The 25,109-nt window shown below is 43.4% G+C and overlaps 1 protein-coding gene across 2 annotated transcripts in view; it reads right to left on the bottom strand.

The window, feature by feature from the left end:
* The window catches only part of MTHFD1 (methylenetetrahydrofolate dehydrogenase, cyclohydrolase and formyltetrahydrofolate synthetase 1), a 61,422-nt gene that overhangs the window by 11,440 nt on the left and 24,873 nt on the right, over positions 1-25,109 (bottom strand). For both annotated transcript variants that reach the window (XR_011532662.1, XM_008533239.2), the window contains exons 7-22: positions 20,838-20,974; positions 19,836-19,947; positions 15,436-15,563; positions 14,854-14,951; positions 14,188-14,361; positions 13,222-13,358; positions 11,695-11,741; positions 10,681-10,788; positions 10,466-10,540; positions 7,801-7,903; positions 5,842-5,918; positions 5,081-5,221; positions 3,790-3,858; positions 3,386-3,497; positions 3,146-3,285; positions 694-735 (exon numbers count right to left, since the gene is read on the bottom strand). Coding sequence is in view for 1 of the 2 variants with exons in the window: in XM_008533239.2 (XP_008531461.1) it covers positions 694-735; positions 3,146-3,285; positions 3,386-3,497; positions 3,790-3,858; positions 5,081-5,221; positions 5,842-5,918; positions 7,801-7,903; positions 10,466-10,540; positions 10,681-10,788; positions 11,695-11,741; positions 13,222-13,358; positions 14,188-14,361; positions 14,854-14,951; positions 15,436-15,563; positions 19,836-19,947; positions 20,838-20,974 (1,700 nt within the window). In the remaining variant the exon portion in view is untranslated. The remainder of the gene's footprint in view (positions 1-693; positions 736-3,145; positions 3,286-3,385; positions 3,498-3,789; positions 3,859-5,080; positions 5,222-5,841; positions 5,919-7,800; positions 7,904-10,465; positions 10,541-10,680; positions 10,789-11,694; positions 11,742-13,221; positions 13,359-14,187; positions 14,362-14,853; positions 14,952-15,435; positions 15,564-19,835; positions 19,948-20,837; positions 20,975-25,109) is intronic.

The raw sequence follows: 25,109 nt of genomic DNA, 5'->3' as shown, positions 1-25,109 counted from the left end.
TGAGCCCTTGCTTGATGCTATAAACCAAATCAACTCATGGAAGCTTTGCCTAGAAAAATAACCAGGATCCTGACCTGGTAAAGGACCATACTGGCCCTTTAATATGGATTTAAATCTGCAAAGGAAAAGGCTTTTCAAAAAAGGTCCCTACTTGCTTTTAATTGGAATGGCATTTGGGAATCAACCAGTCAACGCAGGAAAGACAATGGGAGGAAGCTTCTAGTGGGCTAGCGCAGGGTTTCTCAACCTCAGCACTACTGACATTTGGGGCCAAATAATTCTTTCTTGCAGGGGCTGTCCTGTGCACTGTAGGATGTTTAGCAGCATCCCTGGCCTCTACTCACTAGATGCCAGGAGCACTCTCCACCTTGAATCGCAGGCATCAAAAATGTCTCTAGACATTGCTAAACGTCCCCTGGGGGCAAAACTGCTTCCGGTTGCCGGGAGTCTAGGGCAGTGGTTGTACTGACATCACATGTGGGGAGTTCCGTCTAAAACAGTGGCCCTTCTTTCCTACTTCACTTAAGACAGTTCTTGAGCACAATGCAGGCCTTTCAGCACCCCTTGCTCCCAGGAACGATCCTGGGTCATGGGTCAGGAACGACCCTCACTCATTTCCAAATGGACCAGGTGAGAAACGCTGACTTGGGGTGGTACTTTCTAGGACAAGGAGTTAGCAATGATGGAAGTTACCTCCTCTATGTAAGCCTTGGGAAGAGGCAGCCCAGCAGTGACCTGGAAGGAAAGGAAGCAAAGTCAGAGGCATCTTCTATTCACAATTAGATTTTAGCTTAAAATGGTGCTTGCCACACGTTAAAGCCCAGAGGGTGTGCGCTCGGGGATGTCCACAGTATAATGTGCTTTCCTGCCTTAAGGACTTAGGGCATGTGACCCATCCTACAACACAGAACAAAAATGAGGCCTGGAGCGGGAATCACCCAGCTAAGCCACCCCCAAATTCCTGACTCACGAAAACAGATAATCAATGGCTACGGTCTTGAGCCACTAAAAGAAAAAAAAAAAAAAAATGATGCTTTGAGCAGAGCAGAAGACCTTTGTGGCCTGAGTTAAGGAGGTGGGACAGGATGGACCTGTGCAGGCGGGGGAGGGCTTTGTTCTGGGCAGGGGCAATAACCTCAATGAGTGAAGCACACAGCAGTCGGGTGGAAGTAAAGGTGAGTGGGGGGAGGAGGCAGCTGTCAGTCCTGCAAAGGCCACTTGAAATGTCCACCAAGGGAGGCTATGACGGGTCATGGGCGGGTCCCCAGAGCCAACCCACACCTTTCAGGAGCTGAACTGGGGTGCATGAGCAAGGGAAACAAGAGGGAAAAACCACACAGGATCATCTTCCTCTATCAGAGGATATTTAAAGGTGTCACAATACTTAAGCAGTGAGCTCGTTGTCCTGGAGGTGCCTGGTGGCTCCATCCAGCTGCATCCACAGGGATGAGTGCAGGGGTGGAGGTGCCAATTCCAAGGACCCCGCTGTGGGCAATGGACAATGATTAAAAAGCCCTCAGCTTTTCAGCTTGGTGCGCTCCTATTTCTCAGAGACACTACGGTGCTCCAACTCCAAAAGGGGGCATGGAAAAGCAGGGCAGGAAGCAGGGACCTGAGCTGCCATGTTCTGGGCCTTACACGTAGCTCCACAAGCAATGTGAGCAGTGGGCCTGGGCCCTTGACAGAGCTGTGCCTGTGAAGCCCCCGTCTCAGTGCTGCCCAGGTGAAGCGCCCAGCATTTTTCAGACCATGAGATCAGGAGGAGAGAAGGGAGGGAGGTACGATGGTGTGAGAGGGCGTAAGAGAGAGAAATGCTCATTACGATCGGGAAGCAAAGGGAGTCATCCTGCGCTGCTGGCAGAAGAGGGTTCTTGAGTTAGGACTACTTTTGCTAACTCGGGGACAAGCAAGACTGCAGAGGGTGCTGGGGTTGTGTTATGGCTTGATTCTCACAGCGTGGTCTGGGGACCTATCCTCCCACGGGGTCTATGCGGTCAAGACTATCCCCATAACAATACTAAGATACTGTGGCCCTTTTCGCTCTCATTCTCTCGCTCAATGTACCACAGACTTCCCCAAAGCCCATGTGACATGTGCTATGACAACAGCTCCAATGCAGAAGGTGGGGAGCCGGCAGTCTTTAATTAAGCCAGATCCTGAGGAGACCTGAGAAATGCACGATGCCTAAATTTTGTTCTGGAAAAGACAGTAACTTTTCATTTAAAAAAATGTTATTTATGTTAATATGTAACTCAGTTTAAATTCCTAATACAGTAAATACCAATAGCTATAGCCCACCTAAACAAAAGTTCTTTCAGGCCCCCAATGGTTAGAAGTTCTGAGACCAAAATGCTTGAGAACTGCTAGACTAGGAGAAACTCTGATCACTACACTACGAAACACTGATTTGATCCTGTAGGTGAGAGGGGTCTTACTTCTCAAGGTCCCAGACCAGCTCCTAGAGGAGAGCAATTTAACACTTCTGCCAAAATTTCTGAAAACTAGCACATCTTCACAAGTAGGTGCTGAAGAAAAAGTGTCAAAATAATAGGATAAAAAGTGTAATTTCTAACCAGTAGGAACTCAGGAAAACACAAAGTTCAGGGTAGAGGTGAAGATAAACCCCTCCTGACCTCTGTTTCTCTCTGGCACCCAGAGCCAGTCTGAGCACATCTACTGTTCTCGTTCCCCCTCTTGCTCCAGACTGCGGGTGGCCCCAGCAGCACGCACCTCTCAAGCAGGGGCTGACCTCTGTCTCAGCTAAATGGGTTGGTTGGCTGGCAGCCAGCGTCGCTGTTTAGAGGGAAAATGGGACTCAGATTTAAAAAGAACAGTCTGAACACAAAGGAGGTTTTTGTGGGCATAGCCAAGTGCCTGTCCTTGGAGGCTTTCGATATCATCGGGCTTTCCTCAGAAAGGTAGGCCATGATGCCAACTTTGGCCCAGTGAAAATGCCAAGAGCTGGTAGTGCCCACGAGTGAGAAGGCGGCCAGCACAGGAACTATCTGCACACCCCTTGCTTTCAGCCCCCTACTAATCATGAGGACAACAGCAGCTTAATGAAGAAACAGGTGCAAGCCACCCAGCTTCCCGTAGCCTTCAGAACATTCTTGAGAATCAGTCTCTTCCAACTCTCAGTCCTCACCGTGGGGCCGCCTCCGTGCATTTTAAGGGCCCTGACAGTGGCAACAAGCACCACCACGTGAGGACGGAGACCAGAATACCGGCACTTGATGTTAAAAAACTTTTCCATTCCGATGTCTGCTCCAAATCCTGCTTCAGTCACTGTAAGTTAGGAGAAAAGCAACTGTAAAAATGCCATCCCAACTCCTTTGATGTTAAAAGAAAAACACAGTCTATTCCCTGATTTTGCAAAAATACTCACCTACAAACCCTTCGGGGCCAACAAGCTTGAGTGCAATCCGGTCTGCAATGATGGAGGAATTCCCATGCGCGATGTTGGCAAACGGTCCCGCGTGAACAAACACTGGAGTGCCCTGTGGAAATCAAGACATCAGGAACGAAGCTGCCCGTCCTGCTTCAAAAGGAATTACACAGTCAACAGACGAAAGTGAGCTGGAGTCCAAAAGAAAACAACTTCCCAGAGGGGAAACACAAAGCCGCCTCTTTTATATTTTAGTAATGTCCTAGTCACAACTATGAGAAAGAATGGGAAGAAAGAGATGAGCAGCCAGAGAAGGTCTCTGGCTCTCCAAGCAAAGTGAGCTTCACATCCACTCCACTGCGAGCATGGAAACCAGCTCAGGAAGGCAAGAGTCCCAGGCTCACCTCCAGCGTCTGCATGAGATTGGGCTTGATTGCATCCTTCATGAGCACCGTCAGCGCGCCGCTCACTCCCTACAAAACAAAGGCACCAGCGTAGGTACGGCACAAAGGCCAGCCTCTTGAAACCAAAATTTAAAATTCTTAGGTCTCCCGTTTTTAGCCATCTTGGACCAATTAGTACTTTCACCTGAACGAGATGATCCATGTATGTCTTTCTTTCTTCTGGATATGCTATGAAGTTACCAGTTATTTTAAGCAGGGAGAACAGATAGAAGGAAAATGATATTCACATGTAATTTCTGGAAACAAGCATCTCAATCAAGCTCTGCTGCTGACTGATGAGAGGAAGCCATTTTAGACTAGTTTACTGCATGGAAATCTAGTTCTTAGAGTAATGAATTATTTGTACCTTTAGTATCTGGTCAGAAATGGCTATAAACCAACTTCACTGTGTTTCCCAAAGCTGAAACAGAAAATTTACCTAGGAGTTCAATACCAACTCTTAAATATCAGGTCCCTCTTGTAAGCCACTGTGGTTGCACAGCCGACCCAACTGATGACAAAGTAAGATAAAGCTATGGATCCTACTTATATTCAGTTTTAATGAGTTTCTAAGTTTCTGGTCTGGGCAGAAAAAATTTAAAACAATTTTCTTTCTTACACATATTAACTGTGAAAAGAGGAAATTAATGTTTGCCCCCTTTTCTGAATTCATCTGACTGTGATATCGCTAATCACAGGCCAACCATTTTGGGGTATGTCAACACAGGCTTTTAAAAAATTAATCTATGAGATTATCTCCTTTCAAACCTCATATACCATGCAGACAGTTCAGAATAACCCTGAAGTGGAGAACTAGCCTAAAAGGACCATCAGATGAACTGGATAATGAGTTGTTCCTAAGTGGTCACTGGCCTCTGTTCAGAGAGGCCTCCTGCGGGGAGGGGCCGGGGTGCCACTCCAAGCTCTGCTACCAGGGGCCTCACCTGGACTCTTGATGTTCATTCTCTGCAAGTTGAAGTCATACATTGGCTCTTGGAAATACTGACACGTTGAAGATGTTGCTTAAACCACCTGAAACCTGGGTCTATTACCGGAGCGTACCACCTATCATTCACTATGAAGTACTTTTTATAAATTTCATAATTATCTTGTAAGTAGCAAAATCATATTGAATTGATTTGTTAATTGCAGCATTTGAAGTAGAGCGTAATTTGTGTTATTGGTAACTGCTGAGAGAGCCCAGGACAAGGCCACAGGTGCACTACCAGGTCCCCAGCGCCTGGGTACTCACCAGATCTTCAGTAGTGATGGGTTCCCCTTTCTTACTGGATGCCACCACCATTTTGCTCAGTCTGTCTCTCATGTCTTCTAGAGAACTGGTGAGAGCCAAGACAGCCATGATTTCACTGGCCACAGAGATATCAAACTGGGCCTGTTGGCAGGGAAAAGACAGAACAGGGAAAACCGTGTGAAACCAGATGTGTGAACTACAAAAGCCATCCTTGTTTGCATCCGAGGCTTAAACGAATAGCTGAGAAGAATTAACAGAGTAGAACACAAAGAATTGAATGAAAATAATCCTCCAATAGCAAAAATTTGTAATTAATTATCCCAAGACCTTGAGTAGTCAATTTTTAAAAATAAATGTGCTAGCAGGACCAACGATCCGTGTGAAGGCAGCCTGTAATCATGTGGTCATGGTTCCCTAACACAAGGGAACAACACGGATGCTGTGAAACCGAAGAGACATACTGCAAAATGGCCACAAAAAAGAAGCAATTTTCAACAATTTATGTGCAAGGCTATTCGCTTGGGGCACTCCACCTCCAGGAAAAAATGCTGGGGGAAAAACACACAGGTGACACATGGGCTTTATTGCAAAAGCTGTCAGGAGCGCTCAATACCACACACCTACTCACTTCCATTTTAAAAGGGAGAAGGCAGAGCAACACCTGGCAGTATCAGTCGTAGGGGAGAGGATGGAGGAGGAGGGGGGAAGCAGCAAGAATCTAGTTCACATGAACCAATTTACTTAGAAAGGAACAGAGTTACCGTCCGTGTGTGCCCTTTCTCCGTTGAAGCCTGTCCAATTGTGATCTTCCTCAGGAACCTATCATTGGTATCCAACACTACAGTAGAAAGGAAGATACAGAACCATTTTTAGTAAATGGACCACAAAGTTAAAGGAATCTGCAGAGTTTAGAAGCAACAAGTCTAACTTAATGACTATTGATATTTGATTTCAAAATTGATGGCAAAGCTAGAATATGGGTTAAAGTTAAGAAATGATGTTCACATACCATAAATATACAGGAATTATTTTTAAAGAAAGGAATGTGGAGTGGCTTGGATTTGTTCTGTTTAGAGAATTCAACCTATTAACTAGGAATCTGGAATCTATTTTAAAGTATATTCCATATGACAAGAAAAACAGAGCAGACCACAGTTTTTCAAAAGGCTGAGGTTTGTGTTGCTGTTCTGTGGGATGACTCACTGACCTTACACCATCCTGAGAAACACAAGAGGCATCAACTCAGGGCCAGGGCAAATGCCTTTTGAAGCATGCTGGGTAACTGACCTCCTGCCTTTAGCACACATAGAAGAAATAATTTCTGTTCTGATGATACAATATCTATCCAACTGTATACACTTGGAAAACATGGCAAAGATCAACCAACTAACTAATCTTAATTCTACATCCCAGGACTAACTACCATTAACATTTTAGTGTACTCCCAATTTTGCTTTTTGTATAACATGCCAAATAATAACAACAAAACACAAAATGAACAACATACCAGTTCATACTCTAAATCGGTCAAAGAGGAAGGGTGTTTTTAAGGCACTTGATAACATGCCAAATTATTTTCCATAAAGACTAATAATTTAAACACCAAAAGCAGTGTCTTATACAGCACCCAGAGACACAGACACCCAGACACAGACATGCACCCCCCTCACTTGGTAAGAGGACATAATGTGTTGTTGGAGCCTATCCTTATTTTTCAAAAAATATACTGTCAAGTTCCTTGTATCTAACTTCTCTGTATAAAATAGCCAGTCAATAGGTATGACCTATGCTTTTCCTTGTCTGCTTCTACTTTCTTGGAAAGCATGAATTAGACATAAAATAAAGGAAAAGTGAATGAGATGTTACATTTTTAAGATGGATCTTTAGGTTATTCCTCATCAAACATTATACCATCTGTATAAAAATACTGAAGCAATGGAAGAGAAATATCAGTGTGGTTTTTTACACATTAAGAGAGTCATCTTAAAATGCCATTAGCTACCAACAGTTACTAAGCCAACGAAAATCACAAAAACAGTCAATAAATTTGCCATTAGCTGCATTCCGCACAACTGGATAAAAATTCCTTCTCTGCAGTGATACGGGATAGATGGATGCACCGTTGGTACAGAATAAAACTCTAAGCCGTGACAGCTGTCCATGGAGAAAAGCAGCACATGGCAGTGAAACCAGGCAACTCACTCACTGAATTGCCAAGTGTTTGAACCCTGAAGGCTACCTACTTTGTTACAAGAGAGTTTAATAAAATGAGGCAAAATGAGTAGGCAAGCTAGAGAACTACAAGAAAAATCAAGTCGTTTATGCCAGGCAAGAGTTCTGAGAATAAAGGGCAACGTGATTCAAGAAGTGATTAAACATAATTTCTCTACTTTATGACACTAAGACTTTTTGCATAAAATGAAACTCGCAAAATGTTATTTTTGGTTTATGCATGAACTTCCTTAAAACCACCCTCACTCCAATCAACACTGAATAGCTAACCAAATGTCCAACTACCCCAACAAAAGGAGGTTTGATTACAGCTAATAAAGCTACTGATGGAGGTGACCAGAAAAACGAGTAAGTCACCACCTCAGTCAAGCTTTAAGCATGAAAACACAGACACTCAAGCTTCTGCACCTCACATCTGAACAACGCTCATGGAGGGCATGGGGTTTGCAGTATACCCACAGCAAATGGGGTGCATCCCACTCTGGTACCTCTTTGCCAAGTTATCGTTTCTGGATCAATATCCAATCTTGCAAATCTGTTTATCTCTTCATCTGTCAGTGTGGTGGGGTCAGTCTTTTCAATGCCTAGTTTCTGAAGAGGCAGGAAAATTAAAACATAAAATAAGACAAAACAAACAGAAGCATAATAAAGGAAAAAAAAATTAATCTCTATCTCCAGACAGGGTCCCCTCTAGGAAATAGAAACCATGTTAAATTCAGAGGGAGAACTAGGAGCCCTTTGGCTACACCTTTTTTTCCTACTCCCACATGTACAAAGGTGGTACAACATGCTTGTCCCTGTAACTGAGCACCAGAGCATGCCCTAAATCTAGCCCTAAAGACGCTGAGTGACCAAGAAGCGCAGTACTAACTCAGCAAGCCCAAACATGGTGAAAGGAAAAAGCAATGGGTGAAGCTTTTTCAATCAGACAACGGGGAACCCCAATTCAAATGAAGTACCTGAAGGGCAAAATTAACTATCAATCAATAACAATCAACGTAAATCACTTTCACATGCTTTTCAGGTAGCACTGTACTTTCACCCCCTCCTTACTGGTCCAAAAGGCACAAAAAGTGTGCCTTTTCCTTCTTACAGCACTTGGAAGTTTTAGTTATTTACAACGTGTACCCGAGTCACATCCCGAAATGGAAAATGCATATAAAATGTTTCTCCTTTCTTCTAACTCCTGGTAGATCCGAGTGGGGGGCTCCAGCAAGCCCTCTCTTCCCACAGTTCCTTTCCTGTGCTAAGGGGCCTTGGTTTTAAAACCTCAGAGGTCTTTTCAGAGCAGGCGCTCACTGGCCTGTCAAAGAGCCTCACGAGCCCACAACATGACAGTTTACAGAAGGCAGCAAACCCCTCAGTTGCTGGAATGAGAACCTGCTGTTGACAGCCCCTTCTCAGTGGAGCACCCAGGGGGCAGACTGCGACAACACTGAGCAGCAGAGGACGCCCGGGGACCCAGGGAACAGAAGACCAAGCATCTAGTCCCAACCTGGCCGGGGAAGGGTGGCCTTGGACAAGTTCCTTGATTTTAAATCCCAGAGCTTTTTTAAAGGATCATTTAAACACCTAGTCCAGCCCTTGCCAACATCTGCAGAAAGTTCCATCAGCAGAGGTAGGGCTAGAAGTTGTCTGCTCTTTCCATGGTACTTTCATGCCTGGCAGAACAGAACTCATTTATAAAACAGGGCAATAGTTGACTCACCTTATGCTTATGATTGGTGGGGGGAGTGAAAACAAAATAAGCTAAGGAATATCAAACTGTAGAAAAGTCACTCTTCCTCAAGTTCAGGAAAAAATGCATATATATAAATCCTGACAGAATTGTAAAACAAGTAAACAAATGCAAACAGTTAATGCATCTGGGTAAAGGGGAGCTATTCTCACAGCATCAAAATACAAAGTTCAAAAAATTAAAAATAAAGTGAGTATAACTATTACTGATAATAAGCAGCATATACCATTTACTGAATGTGCACACGTGCCAGGCTGTCTGAAGAATACATATATACAATTTCTTTCCTGTGTAAAAGTAACATAGGAATATATTTTTGCATTTTAGTTTTAAAACTCTCTTGTGCTATCCCTTTATAGTCACATCCTCCCTTGCCCCCTAACCCCTGGCACCCATTGATCTGTTCTCCATCACTAGAGCTTTGCCTTTTTGAGAAAGTCACAGAAATGGAAACATACAGTATGCAACCTTTTGACACTGGCTTCTTCCCCCCAACATAATGCCTTGAAGACTCATCCAGGTTGTTGTGTTTATCAAGAGTTCATTTCTTTTTACTGCATGGCTGTACCGGTTTGGTTATCCCTTCATCCACTATAGGACATTTGGGTTGTTTCTAGATTTTGGAGATTATTAACGGAGCTGCCAAAAACATTCACGTTTTTGTATGAACACAAGTTTGCATTTCTCTTGGGTAATTACCTAGGAGTGGGCTTTCTGGGTCATACGGTACAGAGCATGTTTAATGACTATGTATTTGTTATAGAAATGCAAGTAAAATATAGAAGTAACCACTCTTGCTTAAGGTCCCAATGCTGAAAAGGCCAAGATTCAAACTCTAAAAGCTGCTATGCTGCCATGATGGCATCCTGATTCCCATCCACGCTGTACAGGAAATGTCACTCTTCTTCTAAGCTGAGGGCAGGCCATCAGTGCTCTATTTATTTCAAGACTAACCACTTATAATTTATAGATAAACAAGAAATAACATCTACCACCAATCTTTGCTATGTATATCATGACCTTGTGACTATGGTTATGGATGTAACTTGATCCAAAATAAGCTACTCTATGGAGATTTTTACCTCCTTATCAGTCACTCAATTTCACACAATATCAAAAATGAAGAAGGAAGGGGCCAGCCTGGTGGCGGAGTGGTTAAGTTCGCACATTCCGCTTCGGCGGCCCGGGGTTCACCAGTTCAGATCTCGGGTGCTGACCTACGCACTGCTTGTCAAGCCATGCTGTGGCAGGCGTCCCACATATAAAGTAGAGGAAGATGGGCAAAGATGTTAGCTCAGGGCCAGTCTTCCTCAGCAAGAGGAGGATTGGCAGGGAATGTTAGCTCAGGGCTAATCTTCCAAAAAAAAAAAAAAAATTTAAAAATAAAAAAATGAAGAAGGAAGAAGAAAGCTTACCTGTAACCTTCGGATTTGGATATCAGAGAACTTTTTCACTCCATTTACTGATGGTACCAAACGATTAAAGAGAGCCTTAAAAAAAAGAGGAAAAGGGCTTTTAAATGAGCAGAACCCCACTGCCTTGCTATTTGCATCATCAGCACCCAAGGGACCAACATTAATTCAGGTGCTTCAACCCTTTCAAAAGTGCCCATGGTGCCACAGCAGCCTACCTTGTCTGTCTGGGTCAGTTCATGGAACATCCGGGCATCGATGGCTGCGGCAACAAGGTTATTAGCTGCAGTGATGGCATGGATGTCACCAGTGAGGTGGAGATTAAACTACAAAAGAGCAGAAGCCACATTAGTCTTCCAACTTCTCTGCAAATTTCCAACATTCATTCTATTGCAACCAAATCATCCCTATGGTAAAGCCAATGGAAAACTTAACGGCAGCACAGCTAGTGGACGAACACCCAAGATAGGGCACTCTTGCAAACATCAATTCCTGACTGTCTTCAGAAGAAATGTGCTTTCCCCAAGTGACATGCTCAGTAACCACAAGTGCCACACCACCGGGATCAACAGCAACACCGGATTGCTGAGGACACACTCATGTCCTTTAAACAGTCAGCAAGAAGACTACACTGGAGCAGCCCAACTCTACGCCTATACATTGTTCCCATTTCTGTAGTTACTACCCTGAATTCACTTAGTGTTGGTTCTTCCCAATCTCATGCTTCATTTGATCACCTGCTTAAGGTTATTATTCCCCCTGAAAACCAGACTTTTAAGTCCTTGTCATGTCAAAAAACTAAGCTGTCTTATAAGTCTGCAAATTAAGATGTTTTTCCTTTAAGTGTTGCTTCTGCTGAGAAACAAGTGATTTGTCCACTAACAGCTCTACAATAAAGGTTAATCTCTAGAAGGAAAAAGCATAACAAGGAGTCTGATTCAACCAAATCCTGAGCAGCCCTGATGACCTTAGTGGTTAAAGTTCAGTGCACTCTGCTTCGGCGGCCCAAGTTCTGTTCCCGGGCAAGGAACCACACCATTCATTTGTCAGTATGCATCCCATGGCAGTGGCACACAAAGAAGAACTAGAAGGACCTACAGCTAGAATATACAACTATGTACCAGGGCTTTGGGGAGGAAAATAAAGAGAGGAAGATTGGCAACAGATGATAGCTCAGGGCAAATCTTTCCCAGCAAAAAAACCCAAAAAACCCAAGTCCCAGAATACTTTACCTCTTCCATTGGAATGACCTGTGAGTAGCCACCTCCTGCAGCGCCACCTGGAGGATAGGTCAAGGGTGAGGACTCATGTTAAGCCTGCTTCTCCATAATGTGGAAATCAAATAAAAGCAAAGAGGTTTTGGTAACTGGTACGCATATTATTTATTTACTTTTTACAACCATTTGGACAGATTTGATCAAGTGTTTTCTAATTTTATTAAGCTAAAATATCTGATCTTGTTCATGCTGAATAGTCTCTCAGTTGAAATCTGAGTCTAAATGACAAAATCATGAACATGTACATCCCTACTCATTATCTTTAGAAAGAGCTTTCCCATGATTCCTAACATTTGTTAAAAGACCCAGCCTACGGTTACATAAAGGCAAATCTGTTCAATTTCCTACTCTCATAAACATTACTCTGGCATTTTAAAAAGGGAATATTTAAAATGCACCAAACTCAGAGACTGCAATTCTTCCTAAATAGGACACATATGTTATAAAACAGCTTAACTGCTAGATTTTTGCTGCCTGTTTGGATTATTAATGAAAGGTCAGTCAAAAATGTCCAGGTTATCAGTGAGATAAATGTCAATCTAAGGTACAGATTTTGTGTTTTTTTGTGAGGCAGAGACCACACAATGAAAATGGGGCAATTCATAACAAAAGGAAAAGAATATTGGGGTCAATAAGCAGAACAAGAGAAAGGCTCATTCTGGAGTTGAAAGGAGGCTGATAAGCTCAAAAGCAGAACTAGGTCAGCACATCTATAAAATACATCAACACAACAGGCAGACGGGCCAAGGCGGACCCTATCTCACACTGCAGTCATCGTGAGAACAAGCAGAGTATGTGATACTCATCACCAGGCAAATGAGAAAGCTACCTCTAAGAACTTATTACAATTAACAAAAATAATTTTAATTAAAAGAGCATGTTTGCAGTACTGCAGCTGTCAAAAACTGAAGGTGAAGTATGATTACTAAAGGTTATGTTTTCATCCAATCAGAAGAAACACTCTTGTTGATGGTATCGTTTCAGGTCTACTCCGGTACCCAACAACAGCACCTTTGACCAAGTTATCTCTGAAGTCCCAGCGTGGCTATTGTAAAATGGTGATAATACTACGTTATATTAGAACATAAAATAATACACACAAACTGCTTAGCACAAAACCACGCACAAAGCACATACTCAGTAACGGTAGTCTTTTCTTATTCCATATGGGTGGGACATCTGTAGGGCTTCTCCTTGTCTCCCAGAAGTCAGCATGGTGATCAGTGGCCATGACTACCTTTACTGTTACTGTGACAGTTGACTATTAGTCATATAAAGCACCCCTGCCTACAGATTACTCACCCAGGGAAGCCCTGTGCAGTCTCAAATAGTGACAGCAGGGGTTGGGGTAATGCGATGAAAGCCTTTCCCAAAAGGACCATGATTCAGGGTGAGGAGGACATTCCTGGTGTCTAAGCCCTTAAGGGTCGAGCAGGCCAGGGAGGACCGAAGGAGAGGCAGCCAAGGTCTAGCCCCCCATACCTTTTATTCCAAAGGTGGGGCCCTGAGAAGGCTGCCGCACACACGCAAAGACGTTCTGATGAAGGTGGGCGCCAAGGGCTTGCACCAGCCCGATTGTGGTTGTGCTTTTCCCTTCTCCCAGGGGCGTTGGAGTTATTCTTCAAGATGAAAGCAAAAGAGGAAAATTAAGTTTATGTGAATCACTAAGCCAGACCTAACAGACCACAGAGAATGACTCTTAATTTGAATAGTAAGACAAAGAACTGAAGAAATCTCTTCCAAGAGTCTTAGTTATAATTTCCCCTAATTTTAAATTACTTTTTTTGGTGAGGAAGACTGGCCCTGAGCTAACATATCTGTGTCAATCTTCCTCTATTTTGTATGTGGTATGCCTGCCACAGCACAGCTTGATGAATGCTATGTGGGTTCACCCGGGATCCAAACCTGCAAACCCTGGGCCGCCGCAGTGGAGTGCGCAAACTTAACCACTACGCCACCAGGCCGGCCCCCCACCCCCGCCCAATTTTGAATTAAAAAAAGACTACTGCATGTTAGCTGTTCTCACTGTAAGGGACAAACATACTTTGGAGAGACACTGCTATAATGTAATTTCTCAATTTAGTCTCAAAAACTAGCTTTTATATGTAACTTAATGAGCAATAAAAATTAATGCTCCATACATCTACTGAATTGATGAATTGGGGGTTAAAAAAAAGGTGATTCCATCTGAAGGCTAGGTTTTAAGACCTAACTCTTCGCCCTACTGGATGGATAACCTTGACAAATTTTCTCATCTCTGAAGGGTGGTAATCTACTCTTACCTCACAGGGTTGCCGTAAGAAACAAATGACACAAAATACATGTGAAAAATGCTAAAACAAAATTAAAGGAACCTCCACATATATATGCTAAGTGCAAATGCAACCCCTGGGAATAATAATCAGGATTAATATTAAGAATCAACTGGCAAATGAATAAAAACCATACCCAGTCACCACCACATATTTTCCATCAGGCTGGTGCTTCAGGCGTTCCAGTGTAGACAGCAGAATTTTGGCCTTTGTTTCACCGTACAATTCCACCTCTTCAGACAGCAGACCAATTTCTCGAGCCAGGTTACCAATGGGCTTTGGCTTGCAAGATCGTGATACTTGAATGTCACTTAAAAGAAATACAGAAAATATATATCAATCTTTATTCACTGGGATTAATTAATCCCATCCCAGTAATGACCCAACCCAACCACTGATGGTGCTTTCAGAGAGGGCATACACGTAGCTATGGTATCCATCAGCTAAAAACTGATGATCCATAGTTTTAGACTAGTAAAAATTTTTTTTAAAGGACTCTAAACCTATTAGGGTTTTTTTCCCTAAGATTGGCCCTGAGCTAACATCTGTTGCCAATCTTCCTCTTTTTTTATTTTTCTTCTTCTTCTTCCCAAAGGCCCCCAGCACATATTTATATATTCTAGTTGTAGGTCCTTCTGGTTGTGTTCTGTGGGACGTCACCTCGTCGTGGCCTGATGAGCAGTGCCATGTCCGTGCCCAGGATCCGAACCAGGAAAACCCTGGGCTGCCAAAGTGGAGCTCACAAGCTTAACCACTCGGCCATGGGGCCGGCCCCCCTAAACTAGTAAAATTTTATTTTTACCTCGGAACAGGCGTCTTGAGGTCAAGGTTGTTATACGCAATCATCCACTTTCCTGGCTTAAATTTCTCCAGGAAACGCTTTGCGCTCTCTACTGTGCTCTAAACAAAATGTCATAAATGGAACTTAGAAGAGATAATTGTTTTACCCCCCACATCAATTCCAAATCCTGGGTCATTCCTGTTCACAAACAGCTTCTTGATCCACCTATTAACACGCTTCAATTCTAAGCCAGAGTCTACAGGGACCTAAAATGCCCTTGGCTCCTTGCCTCTCTTCACATCAGTTGGTGTGTGTTAAGACGGGCAAGCAAGCCAAAATACACCTAGCAAAGTCAGTGTGTTTGCACTTTCCTTTTTCTGGAGTTACACTCCAAAGTAAGTTAAACTGTGCCGTCTCTACTTTACTCTACAAATATGACTGGTTCTATTTCTCTGTTCTTCCATTCCTTTCTCTCTGCAACAGATTCACATCCTTACTTAGCTTCTGAGTAGGTTTTATGACATTTCTACTTGGGGAGAAAGGCTGTAACTTGAATTCTATCAGTTTCTTAGAACTATTACAGGAACTTTTGTTCATACACACCTGCATCAGCATTGCCACCGTCATGGGCCCAACACCCCCAGGAACAGGAGTGATGAAGCCCGCCCTCTCTTTGGCCTCGCTGTATGCCACATCACCCACAACTTTTCTCCCATTTGGTTTTGTGTCATCTGGTCAAGGGGGAAAAAAATCAAAGTCTCAGAATTGCAATCCTGGTGTTTATTTCTAAGTTAAGTGCTCAATTATGACAGCTTGTTCCAAAAACTAAGTCAAGTTTAGAGTGTGTAGTCCCCTCTGGCACCAGTGCCCACTTTACTTAAAAGCTACAGGATGACAGGTGTTTGCTATTTCCTAGGGAGAAACCTATTTTACCTGCAAAAATTCACAAGATGTTTGAGTGGTTTTTCAGAACCAGGAGAATCCTTTCGTTGTCTGTCAGGTGGCAAATAAAATACCAACTGTTTTTTAATTCTTAAAGCCAACTACCCAGCATGTAATGAGCACCTTTTAAAATGACAATTTGCCAAGGCCTACAAAGGAATTTTTTGGGTGCACAAAGCTCCAACTATGTCACAGCTGCCAGATACCGTTTCTACAGCAACTGTCAGCATTCTGTAAGCTCCACGCGTGAGCTGGAGGAACAATTCAACATCCAATTCCAAAGACGAGCAGCTACTTAAATGTATGCAAAAGGCAGAGAATAGAATTACGCTTCCCTTAAAGGAAACAAGAACAAATACAAATCTTACCAGCAAAGAATAGCTATTGGAGAGAACAAAGCCCAATGATGCATCGCTGCTCACTCACACAAGGTGCTTCCTACACTCGGTGGCGGTGCACTCTCAGGAGGGGGTGGGGTCAGCCAGACCCGGCAGCTCTAAGGCTCCCGAGGCAGCGTCTGGTGGGATCTTAGCCATTTCACTACTTCTCTTTGAAGTAGTTTCAGAGAGGGCATACACGTAGTCATGGTATCCATCAGCCAAAAAGTGATAATCCACAAAGTTTTAGACTGGTAAAATTTTTTTTAAAGGACTCTAAACCTATCAGGTTCTTTTCCCCTAAGATTGGCCCTGAGCTGACATCTGTCTCTGTCACCAATCTTCCTCTTTTTATTTTTCTTCTTCTCCCCAAAGCTCCCCAAGTACATAGTTGTATATTCTAGTTGTGCCATGTGGGACGCCGCCTCAGCATGGCTTGATGAGCAGTGCTAGGTCTGTGCCCAGGATCTGAACTGGTGAAACCCTGGGCTTGTCACAACCGAGAGACAGGAAGCTTCAGGGTCAGCCAAAATGCCAGAATTAAGAGACGTGGGCTCTAGGATAAGCTCTTCTGCTAACTGCTAGTCCTCAGCCCCTGTGTGCTCCTTACTGATCAGCAGCCCAAAGATGCAAAGAAGGATTAGCACTGCCCACGTCACAAGCTTGCTGAGAATCAAGTGAGAAATTGTGCACGTTCTTGAAATTGAAAAGCAATCTCCAAACATAAGGGTTTCTCTTCCCTTCCTAGATACATGAGATATTTTCTATATGCACACAACTGGTGAACACAACTCCTTGGGATATTTCAGATTTCTAGATGATTATAAAGCAGCAAGCTACGGCAGAACATTTCCTCTCACAACCACTAAAAGCGTTTCAAAATGCCAAGAAATACAGTTAAGCATTTGCCCTGTGCACAGGTTTCAAGAGTCCAACACTGAAGTCAGTTTCAACTATTTTCAAATACCCCGCCCCTCTTTCTATTTGTTAATGGTAACCACTTTCGCCCTATGTTTCTCCATATATAGGAGATATATTAATTCCTGGACAACTAAATGCTGCAGTGGATGAGCTGTTTTGCTCCTTAACCAAACACTATCAGGTTGACCCGAGTGCCCGCTGATGCACAGTGTTTCATGGAAAGTACGATGCGGTCAGTGGAAAAAGTGACCATTTCTCAGTCTAAGCGTATGGCTTCAGTAACCAACAAAGGTTCTGGTTATCTATCTCAGCCCTAGAATATCTCTTTCACTGGGAATTATATGTACAAAATTCAGCTTACAATCCAGCTGAGCCTTGACTCCTTCGCATTTAATGTGGGGATGCCCAAGAAGAGAGTCCAGTATGGAAGTCACTACACTGGATAAGTTGAGACTGGATTGGGTCACAGTGGGGAATCTGTTCCCTCTTTTTATAAATCTTGCAAATAAAACACTTACCACTAATCCAGCCCTTCTCAAATTATCTTTAGTAACCCCAGTGGGAAGAATACTTTTATGTGTTTCTCTGGCCAATAGTTTCTGCTCTGCAATTGAATCTTAAAAAATATTCCCTTTTTGGAAAAAAAAGAGTATATACCTTAATTCATTCTTAATTTGGCAAGTGATTTATGATGTTATCTCTGACAGGACCATGCAAATGACTTACATAAGCAAAATACGAATCAACAAATGGCCCAGTCGTAGAACACGGGGCTTCAAAAATGAACACTGCAAAGAACAGTCTTTAGGACCTCCAGCCCACCCACTGGTCTGTAACTCAGCAATTCTGCTGTGCTTGCAGAACAATAAAATCCAGCCTCACAGATACTTATTCAACTATGTACCCAGGATCAGTAAAAACAGGTGACCAGGAGGGAAGGTACTGCTTTGATCTTATCCACATTTTACCATCTACGTGAGGAATACACGTGAACAGGATGGTAAGTTTCATGTTTAAGTCAACCTTTCATACCTATCAGCAAGACTCCAGATCCCCACCCAGGTGTTTCTTCTGTCTCTCAAATCTAATCGAAAAAAATGCCCAAAGCAGAAATATGATAGAGAAGATGCAAGGTTTTAAACAGACTGAGCTTGAATGTCACATTGCAAGTACTCAAAGTGAGGAGTTGTAGGAGAGCAATTTCTTTATCACTCATTAGATAATTACACTACAAGACAATGAGTGATCAATTATGAGCTACTGTCTTAAAAGCATGGTAGGGAGAGTGGGAGGGAGGTTAAAAACAGTGAAGGCTTGACAGTGACTAATGTTCCTGGCAGCTTTGTGTCTGTATTTCAAACTTGAGATGGAAAAAGAGAAAGAATACTCTTGCTATAACTCCCGTCAACAGATATGAGTTAGAAGCTGTCAGAAGGCATAAAGCTGGACCTGGCACCACACAGACCACTGCCCTGAGGAGCTGACTATCTAATGGAGGAGAGCACAGGACATCAAGTCCTACGAGAGGGGAGGAGGGAAAGAAGGATTTTCAAAAGAAGGAGAGATCACCCCTTGCTGCAGGGGAATCAGACAAGGATTGGAAGGAAGCACGGCCATCTCAGAGGGCAGGTGGGGAGGAAGTGGTTGAAAGTGAGGCTCACGGCTGAGCTTTACTCAGTTATGTAGCCCAAGGCCTGGGGGCGGGGCTGCCTGTGCACAGAAACAGCCATTCGATTAAAGATTGTTCCTTTCTTGAATCTACGAGGTATATACCCAAGTAGTCACTTTATTGTCCTTTCAAATTTTACGTCTGGAAACTTCATGATGAAAGAACACCCTGCTGCACTAGAGATACAGCCACATAGCTGCACAGGACAAAAAGACAGGTGCAGGGGGGGCACTCGGTCTATCTTACAACTGTTTAAGACAGGCATTCACAAGCGTGTGTGAGAAAAATGGCCGCTGAAACCATGGGGGTGGCTAAAACCAGTATGCGGCTAAGGAGTCTGACAAGTGATGCGGGAGGAAAGGGCTTATGGTCCACGTCAAGACCGTGCATACGGCAGGAGCACACAGATGGATGAGAGGGAGTCAGCTGGCGGTGGGAGACCAGGGAGAAAGTCACAGCAGTGCATCCAGCTGAGAGGGTGACACTCAGTAGTGACACAGAACAGAGAAGACAGGAAAAAAATTCCTAACACTTAAAAACGGATCTGTATATGGAATGATTGGGAGGGAAACTAAAAGATTTCAGACTCGTGAGAAGGAAGAATGGTGATGTCATTAACCAAACAGGGGAGCGAGGAGTAAGTTAGGGCTGAGGATGCCAAGTACAGTTATGGACATAAGTATAAGGCTGGCTTTATCCTCTCTGCCTCGAGACGGCCCAGGTCCAATGCCTTCTACGTAAAGCCCTCCTAGAGGACTCTTGGCAGACTGAATCCCTCTCCTGGAGTCTCACAGCACTCTGCAAAGATTACCCTGTCTTTTAAATCCATCCATCCTGGACGTTGTCATCTCCCAAACCACAAAGCCCAATGGCTGAAACCACGGGCTCTGCCATCAGGCAAACCTGCTAGCCAGGGACGACTCTGCCATCTACTAAATGTGCACCCGTGGGCAGGCCAATCGCTCTGAGCCCTGGCACTTCAAGCCTAAAAAAACAGGACAAGGGTTCTCACTTAGGCTTCATACGATGACCCGGACATCCTCCTCTGCCCAGCCCTCCAGCAGAAACCACCTTCCCCCTCCAGTAACACTCACCTGGGATGTAATTGATCCCACAGTCGATGACTACTGCCCCAGGTTTGATCCACTCCCCTTTCACCATTTCAGGCTGACCAGCTGCAACCACGAGGATGTCACCTTTATTTACCTAGGGAAAGACGGTTCTGACTTCAGGAATTAAACAGTGAAACACAAAAAAATCCAGAAGTGGAAAAAGACATCCCTAAACTTTGTATCAACTTCCTCATTGCCATCAGCTATACTATGCAGGCCACACACCGTCTCTGACAGCTCCCCATACGCCATGCTTATTCCTACACACACCACGAAGCTCCCCTTTCACTCAGTAGTTCATTGAACGGGGAACTTGATGAGAACCTGCAAGGCAGGGAAGAGCACAGACTGGGAGCCAGAGGCCTAGGACAATGTCCCTGATTATATACTATCCAGAGACTGTTCCCTGTCCTATGGAACGTGGGGACCACCACCTTATGCACAGCATTGCTTGGGGAGGATTAAAAGAGAAGGTGCTGGGCCTTTCTCCTGCTCTCTCCCCACATCTAAGAGATTCAACAGGGATGTGTACATGTGAGAATTCTTGTGCTCACAAATCAGAGGCAGGGGTCAAGAACAACCTGCAACAGATGTCACAGGACCACTGTCCACACCCCTCTCTGGAGCACTTCCACCTCTGAGGCCACCACTTTTACAAATCTGGGATCTGGCTGCCAAGGGTCAATTCCAGCTCCTACACTGCAAATCCCCATCTACGACGAGGTGGACTGGTGTAGACAGAACAAAATCTGTATAAACTTGGGCAAGTTTTTAATTTGAATTTGTTTCCTCTTCTTGTAAAATGAAACAAGAATCAGAGAATTGTTATAGGGGTTAAATGAGATAATGAGGTAAAGTACATGGCAGTTTCTGACACTCAAATGTTACCTATTCCCGTAATGTGAGAACACCCCACCGCACACCTGTCCACGCACACACACACGCACATACACGCACCCACACAGAACATGTTCTACCCCCTACCTCCTCGTCTAGCTTGGCAGTCTTGGAGTGGCAGGTGGTCACTGTGGCATGGTTCCACAGAAGCAAGTCATGCATCGGGGCACCAACTATTTTGCTGCGCCCAACCACCACCGCATGCCTTCCAGCAATCTGCACCCCTGAAAGAAAAGCCAATGTGCATCGGAGAATTGGGGGAAGCTGCCTTCCTTCACATGCCGCCTAACTGGGAAAATTCAGAACAACTGCACAAAACAGGTTCTTAGCATCAAAAAGAAATCTTCCTAAAAACATTCCTTCTTCGGTAGTATATATTCTCAGCTCTAGGGTTTTAGCTACAAAGTGGCACTTGTACATGTGTCCTTCTTGCTGTGGGTTTTTAAGAGCAGCTTAAGCAAAGATCCATTCATTGACTCATAGGAGAGTGGGAAGAAAACCTACACTCAAATGAAAAAGAAACCCAGACATACAGCTAACCAGCCATATGGAAAAGACATCAGATTAAACACATGGGAAAAGCAGGTATAACAAATAGGGTGCATGAAACGGGGTGGAGGGAAACAAAGTAAATTAGATTAGTACCAGCAATTCTTTCCAACTTTTGTAAGTTTACTTATGCAGTTCCTCATCCAGATTTCTCTTCTGGCTTAGGGTCTGAGCCATAGGGTTATTTGCAGGGAAGTAATAAAGGGGAACTTTGCAGTAGAAAGCTTTCTTTTTGCTTCCTCAGCATACTCTCTGACACTATTCTAACGTCCTTTTCAGGACAGACATACTCTACTCACTAGAGACGGTTTGGGTGAGCACCCCATAGTGGACAAGTGACAACACTTCATGCCCTGGACAATGAGATCAAATCCCGTGACTGTCAGGCACAAGGACAGAACAAGGCTAGAGCCAGCTGGGGCCACCCAGAAGAAACCAGAGATAAGGTCTTGAGGACTCTGCCTGGGCCCCTCTGCCCAGTCAAGCTGAAGGAGATTCATGCTTAAGGCAGTCGGTATTTAAATTCTGCTTCTTGCATGAGATTAATTTTATCCAAAAAAGATAAGCCTTGATATAATGCAAACATCATAAACATCTAGTGAAGCCCTCAGAGTCTGAAGTGTTTAAAAGGTAACTAACTACACTTTTTTTAGGATTTAGCAAAGGACCTGAAGCTATATTAGGGCAAATGGTAGCTTCAGTATCAGTAAGTGGAGGTGGGAAGCCTACAGCTGCTGTGGCTCATAGGATTTGTTTTTTATCAAGTTGTAACTCACTATTTACTAAATATGCCGTAGAATATAAACTTAGTTGTAGGACTGAACAGTAATAGCTGTCCCCAGGCTTATAGCTTGACCTTTTCTAGCCAACCACAGAAAATTTTTTTACATTGGCCAATACTTTCCACTTGAAACTTCTGATCCACTTCCCTTAAACAGGGCATACTTCCTTGTAAAAAAATAACTTCTGTTGAGGATGACGTCAGCATCATGGTGGAGAAAGCTCACCTCTTCGACTCTCTCCTCTAAGATACAATGACAAGGACATTCATATACCAACAGAGGACATTCACACAACACAAAAGACGTGTGAGAGACCCACACAGCCATATATCTGAAGATGGAGGTGCTGGAACCCCCAGAGGAAGTGGAAGGAAGTAAGGGGAATCCTCTCTTCCTCCCAAAAGGCAGCAACCCCGGGACTGCACAAAGCTGTAAGAGGAGAGGGGGGAGGGGCAGTCCTCTACAGGAACACCATCACTCTCCAATTTCCCTCACAGCTCGTAAGAAAGCCCCACACAGAGGTGAATAAGCCATAGCAGGGGTATCTTCATCAAGCTAGCATCCCAGGAGATCATACAGTGAGGGCGGAATGAGAATGCTCCCGGGATCAGGCAGGGGAAAGAAAGTACCCCTCCCCCTGCCTGGCGCTCCAGCTCAGCCAGTTGGCCAGAGCACCACACAGACAGAAAAGCAGCCAGTGGCTAGAGCGAGTGAGCAGCAGATCACAGTGGGCTCAGAAAATACAGGTCTTGACCCCCACCCAGTGGCAACAGGTGGAAGCTGCGACCAGATACTATCACTATGCAGAGGCAGAAATCCACACTATCAAGCAGTATGAAAGAATATATTAAATCTGCAGACCAGAAGGAAAATGATGAGTACCGAGAAATCAATCCTGAAGGCACAGAAACTTATAATCTAAACGACAGAGAATTCAAAATAGCTATCATAAAAAAAACTCAACAAGTTACAAGAAAATACAGATAGACAGCTCAATGAAATCAGGAACTTCTTCACAAAAGAGACTGAAACTATAAGAAGACCCAAGCAGAAATGTTGGAGATGAAAAACACAATGGATGAGATAAAGAAAACTCTGGACTCCCTGAACAACAGGGCTGATATTATGGAGGGACAAATCAGCAATTTTTAGGATAGAAATACAGAAATGCTCAGATGGAGGAGGAGAGAGAACTAAGACAAAAGAGAAATGAAGAAATTCTCCAAGAAATATCTGACTCAATTAGGAAACGCAACCTAAGGATTATAGGTATTCCAGTCGCGAAGAGGAGAATGGAGTAGACAGCTTCTTCAAAGAAATAATAGCTGACAACTTCACAAACCTGAGGAAGGAGCTGGAAATACAAGTGAAATAGGCCAATAGATCTCCTAACTATTTCAATGTAAAAAGACCTTCTCCAAAGCATATTGTAGTAAAGCTGGCAAAAGTCAAAAACAAAAAAAAATATTAAGGGCAGAAAGGCAGAAGACAATAACTTACAAAGGAACCCCAATCTGGTTTCAGTGGCTTTATCAGCAGTAACCCCTTATAGGCTAGGAGAGAGTAGAATGATATATTCAAAATTCTGAAAGACAAAAACTTTCAGCCAAGAAAACTCTATCCAGGGGCCAGCTCCGTGGCCAAGTGGTTAAGTTTGCGTGCTCCACTTCAGTGGCCCAGGGATTCAGTGGTTTGGATCCTGGGTGCAGACATGGCACCACTCATCAGGCCACGTTGAGGCAGCGTCCCACATGCCACAACTAGAAGGACCCACAACTAAAAATATACAACTATGTGCTGGGGGGATTTGGGGAAATAAGCAGGAAAAAAAGAAGAAAAAGAATACCCTATCCAGTGAAAATATCCTTCAGATATGATGGAGAAATAAAAACATTCCGAGGTAAACAAAAGCTAAGGGAGTTCATTGCCACAGGACCCCCCCCCCTTACAAGAAATCCTAAAGAAGCCCCTCACACCTCAAAAGAAAAAAGAAATGGATTACAAAGTCATGAGCAAGGAGATAAATAGGTAGGCAAAATCAGAAAATTGCAGCTCTCTATAAGAACAGATTAGCAAACAATTATAACATCAAAGTTAAATGGAAGGATAACACCTAAAATAAATATAATCTTATCATTTTAACCACAAACTCACAACACAAGATGGAATAAGATGTGACAAAAAATTACTTAGGAGAAAAGGAAAGGGATGGCATCAGCTTAGTCTAAGGAAATGAGAGGATGAGAGGCTATCAGAAAATGAACTATCTCATCTACAAGATCTTTTTTATACAAACCTAATGGTAACCACTGAACAAATAATTAGAACAGAAACACAAATAATAAATAAGGAGAAAATTAAGAAAACTATCATAGAAAACTACCTAACTGAACTGGTAGTCCAAAATACACAGGACAAGAAACAAAGGAAATGCAGAAGAACTGGAAAAGGAGCAATAAAATGGCAGCATTAAGCCCTCATATATCAATAATCACTCTAAATGTAAATGGATTGACTTCTCTAATCAAAAGACAAAGAGTGGCTGGATGGATTAAAGAACAAGATCTAACAATGTGCTGCCTCCAGGAAACACATCTCAGCTCCAAAGACAAACACAGGCTCAGAGTGAAGGAATGGAAGGTGATACTCCAAGCCAATGGCAAACAAAAGAAACCAGATGTTGCCATACTTATATCAGACAAAGCAGATTTCAAGCTAAAAGAGGTAAAGAGAGACAAAGAGAGGTAGTATATAATGATAAAAGGGACACTCCAACCAAGAAGACATAACACATAAATATTTATGCATCCAATACAGGAGCACCAAAGTACATAAAGCAACTATTAATAAGCCTAAAAGGAGATAGTAACAACAACACAATAGTAGCAGGGGACCTCAACACCCCACTTACATCAATGGATAGATCATCCAGACAGAAAGTCAAGAAAGAAACAGTGGAATTAAACAAACCAATAGACCAGATGGACTTTATAGATATATATAGAACACTCCATCCAACAATAGCAGA

The sequence above is a fragment of the Equus przewalskii genome, chromosome 25, assembly GCF_037783145.1.
Source record: "Equus przewalskii isolate Varuska chromosome 25, EquPr2, whole genome shotgun sequence".
Lineage (NCBI taxonomy): Eukaryota > Metazoa > Chordata > Mammalia > Perissodactyla > Equidae > Equus > Equus przewalskii.
This window is presented reverse-complemented; position numbering and strand designations above follow the sequence as displayed.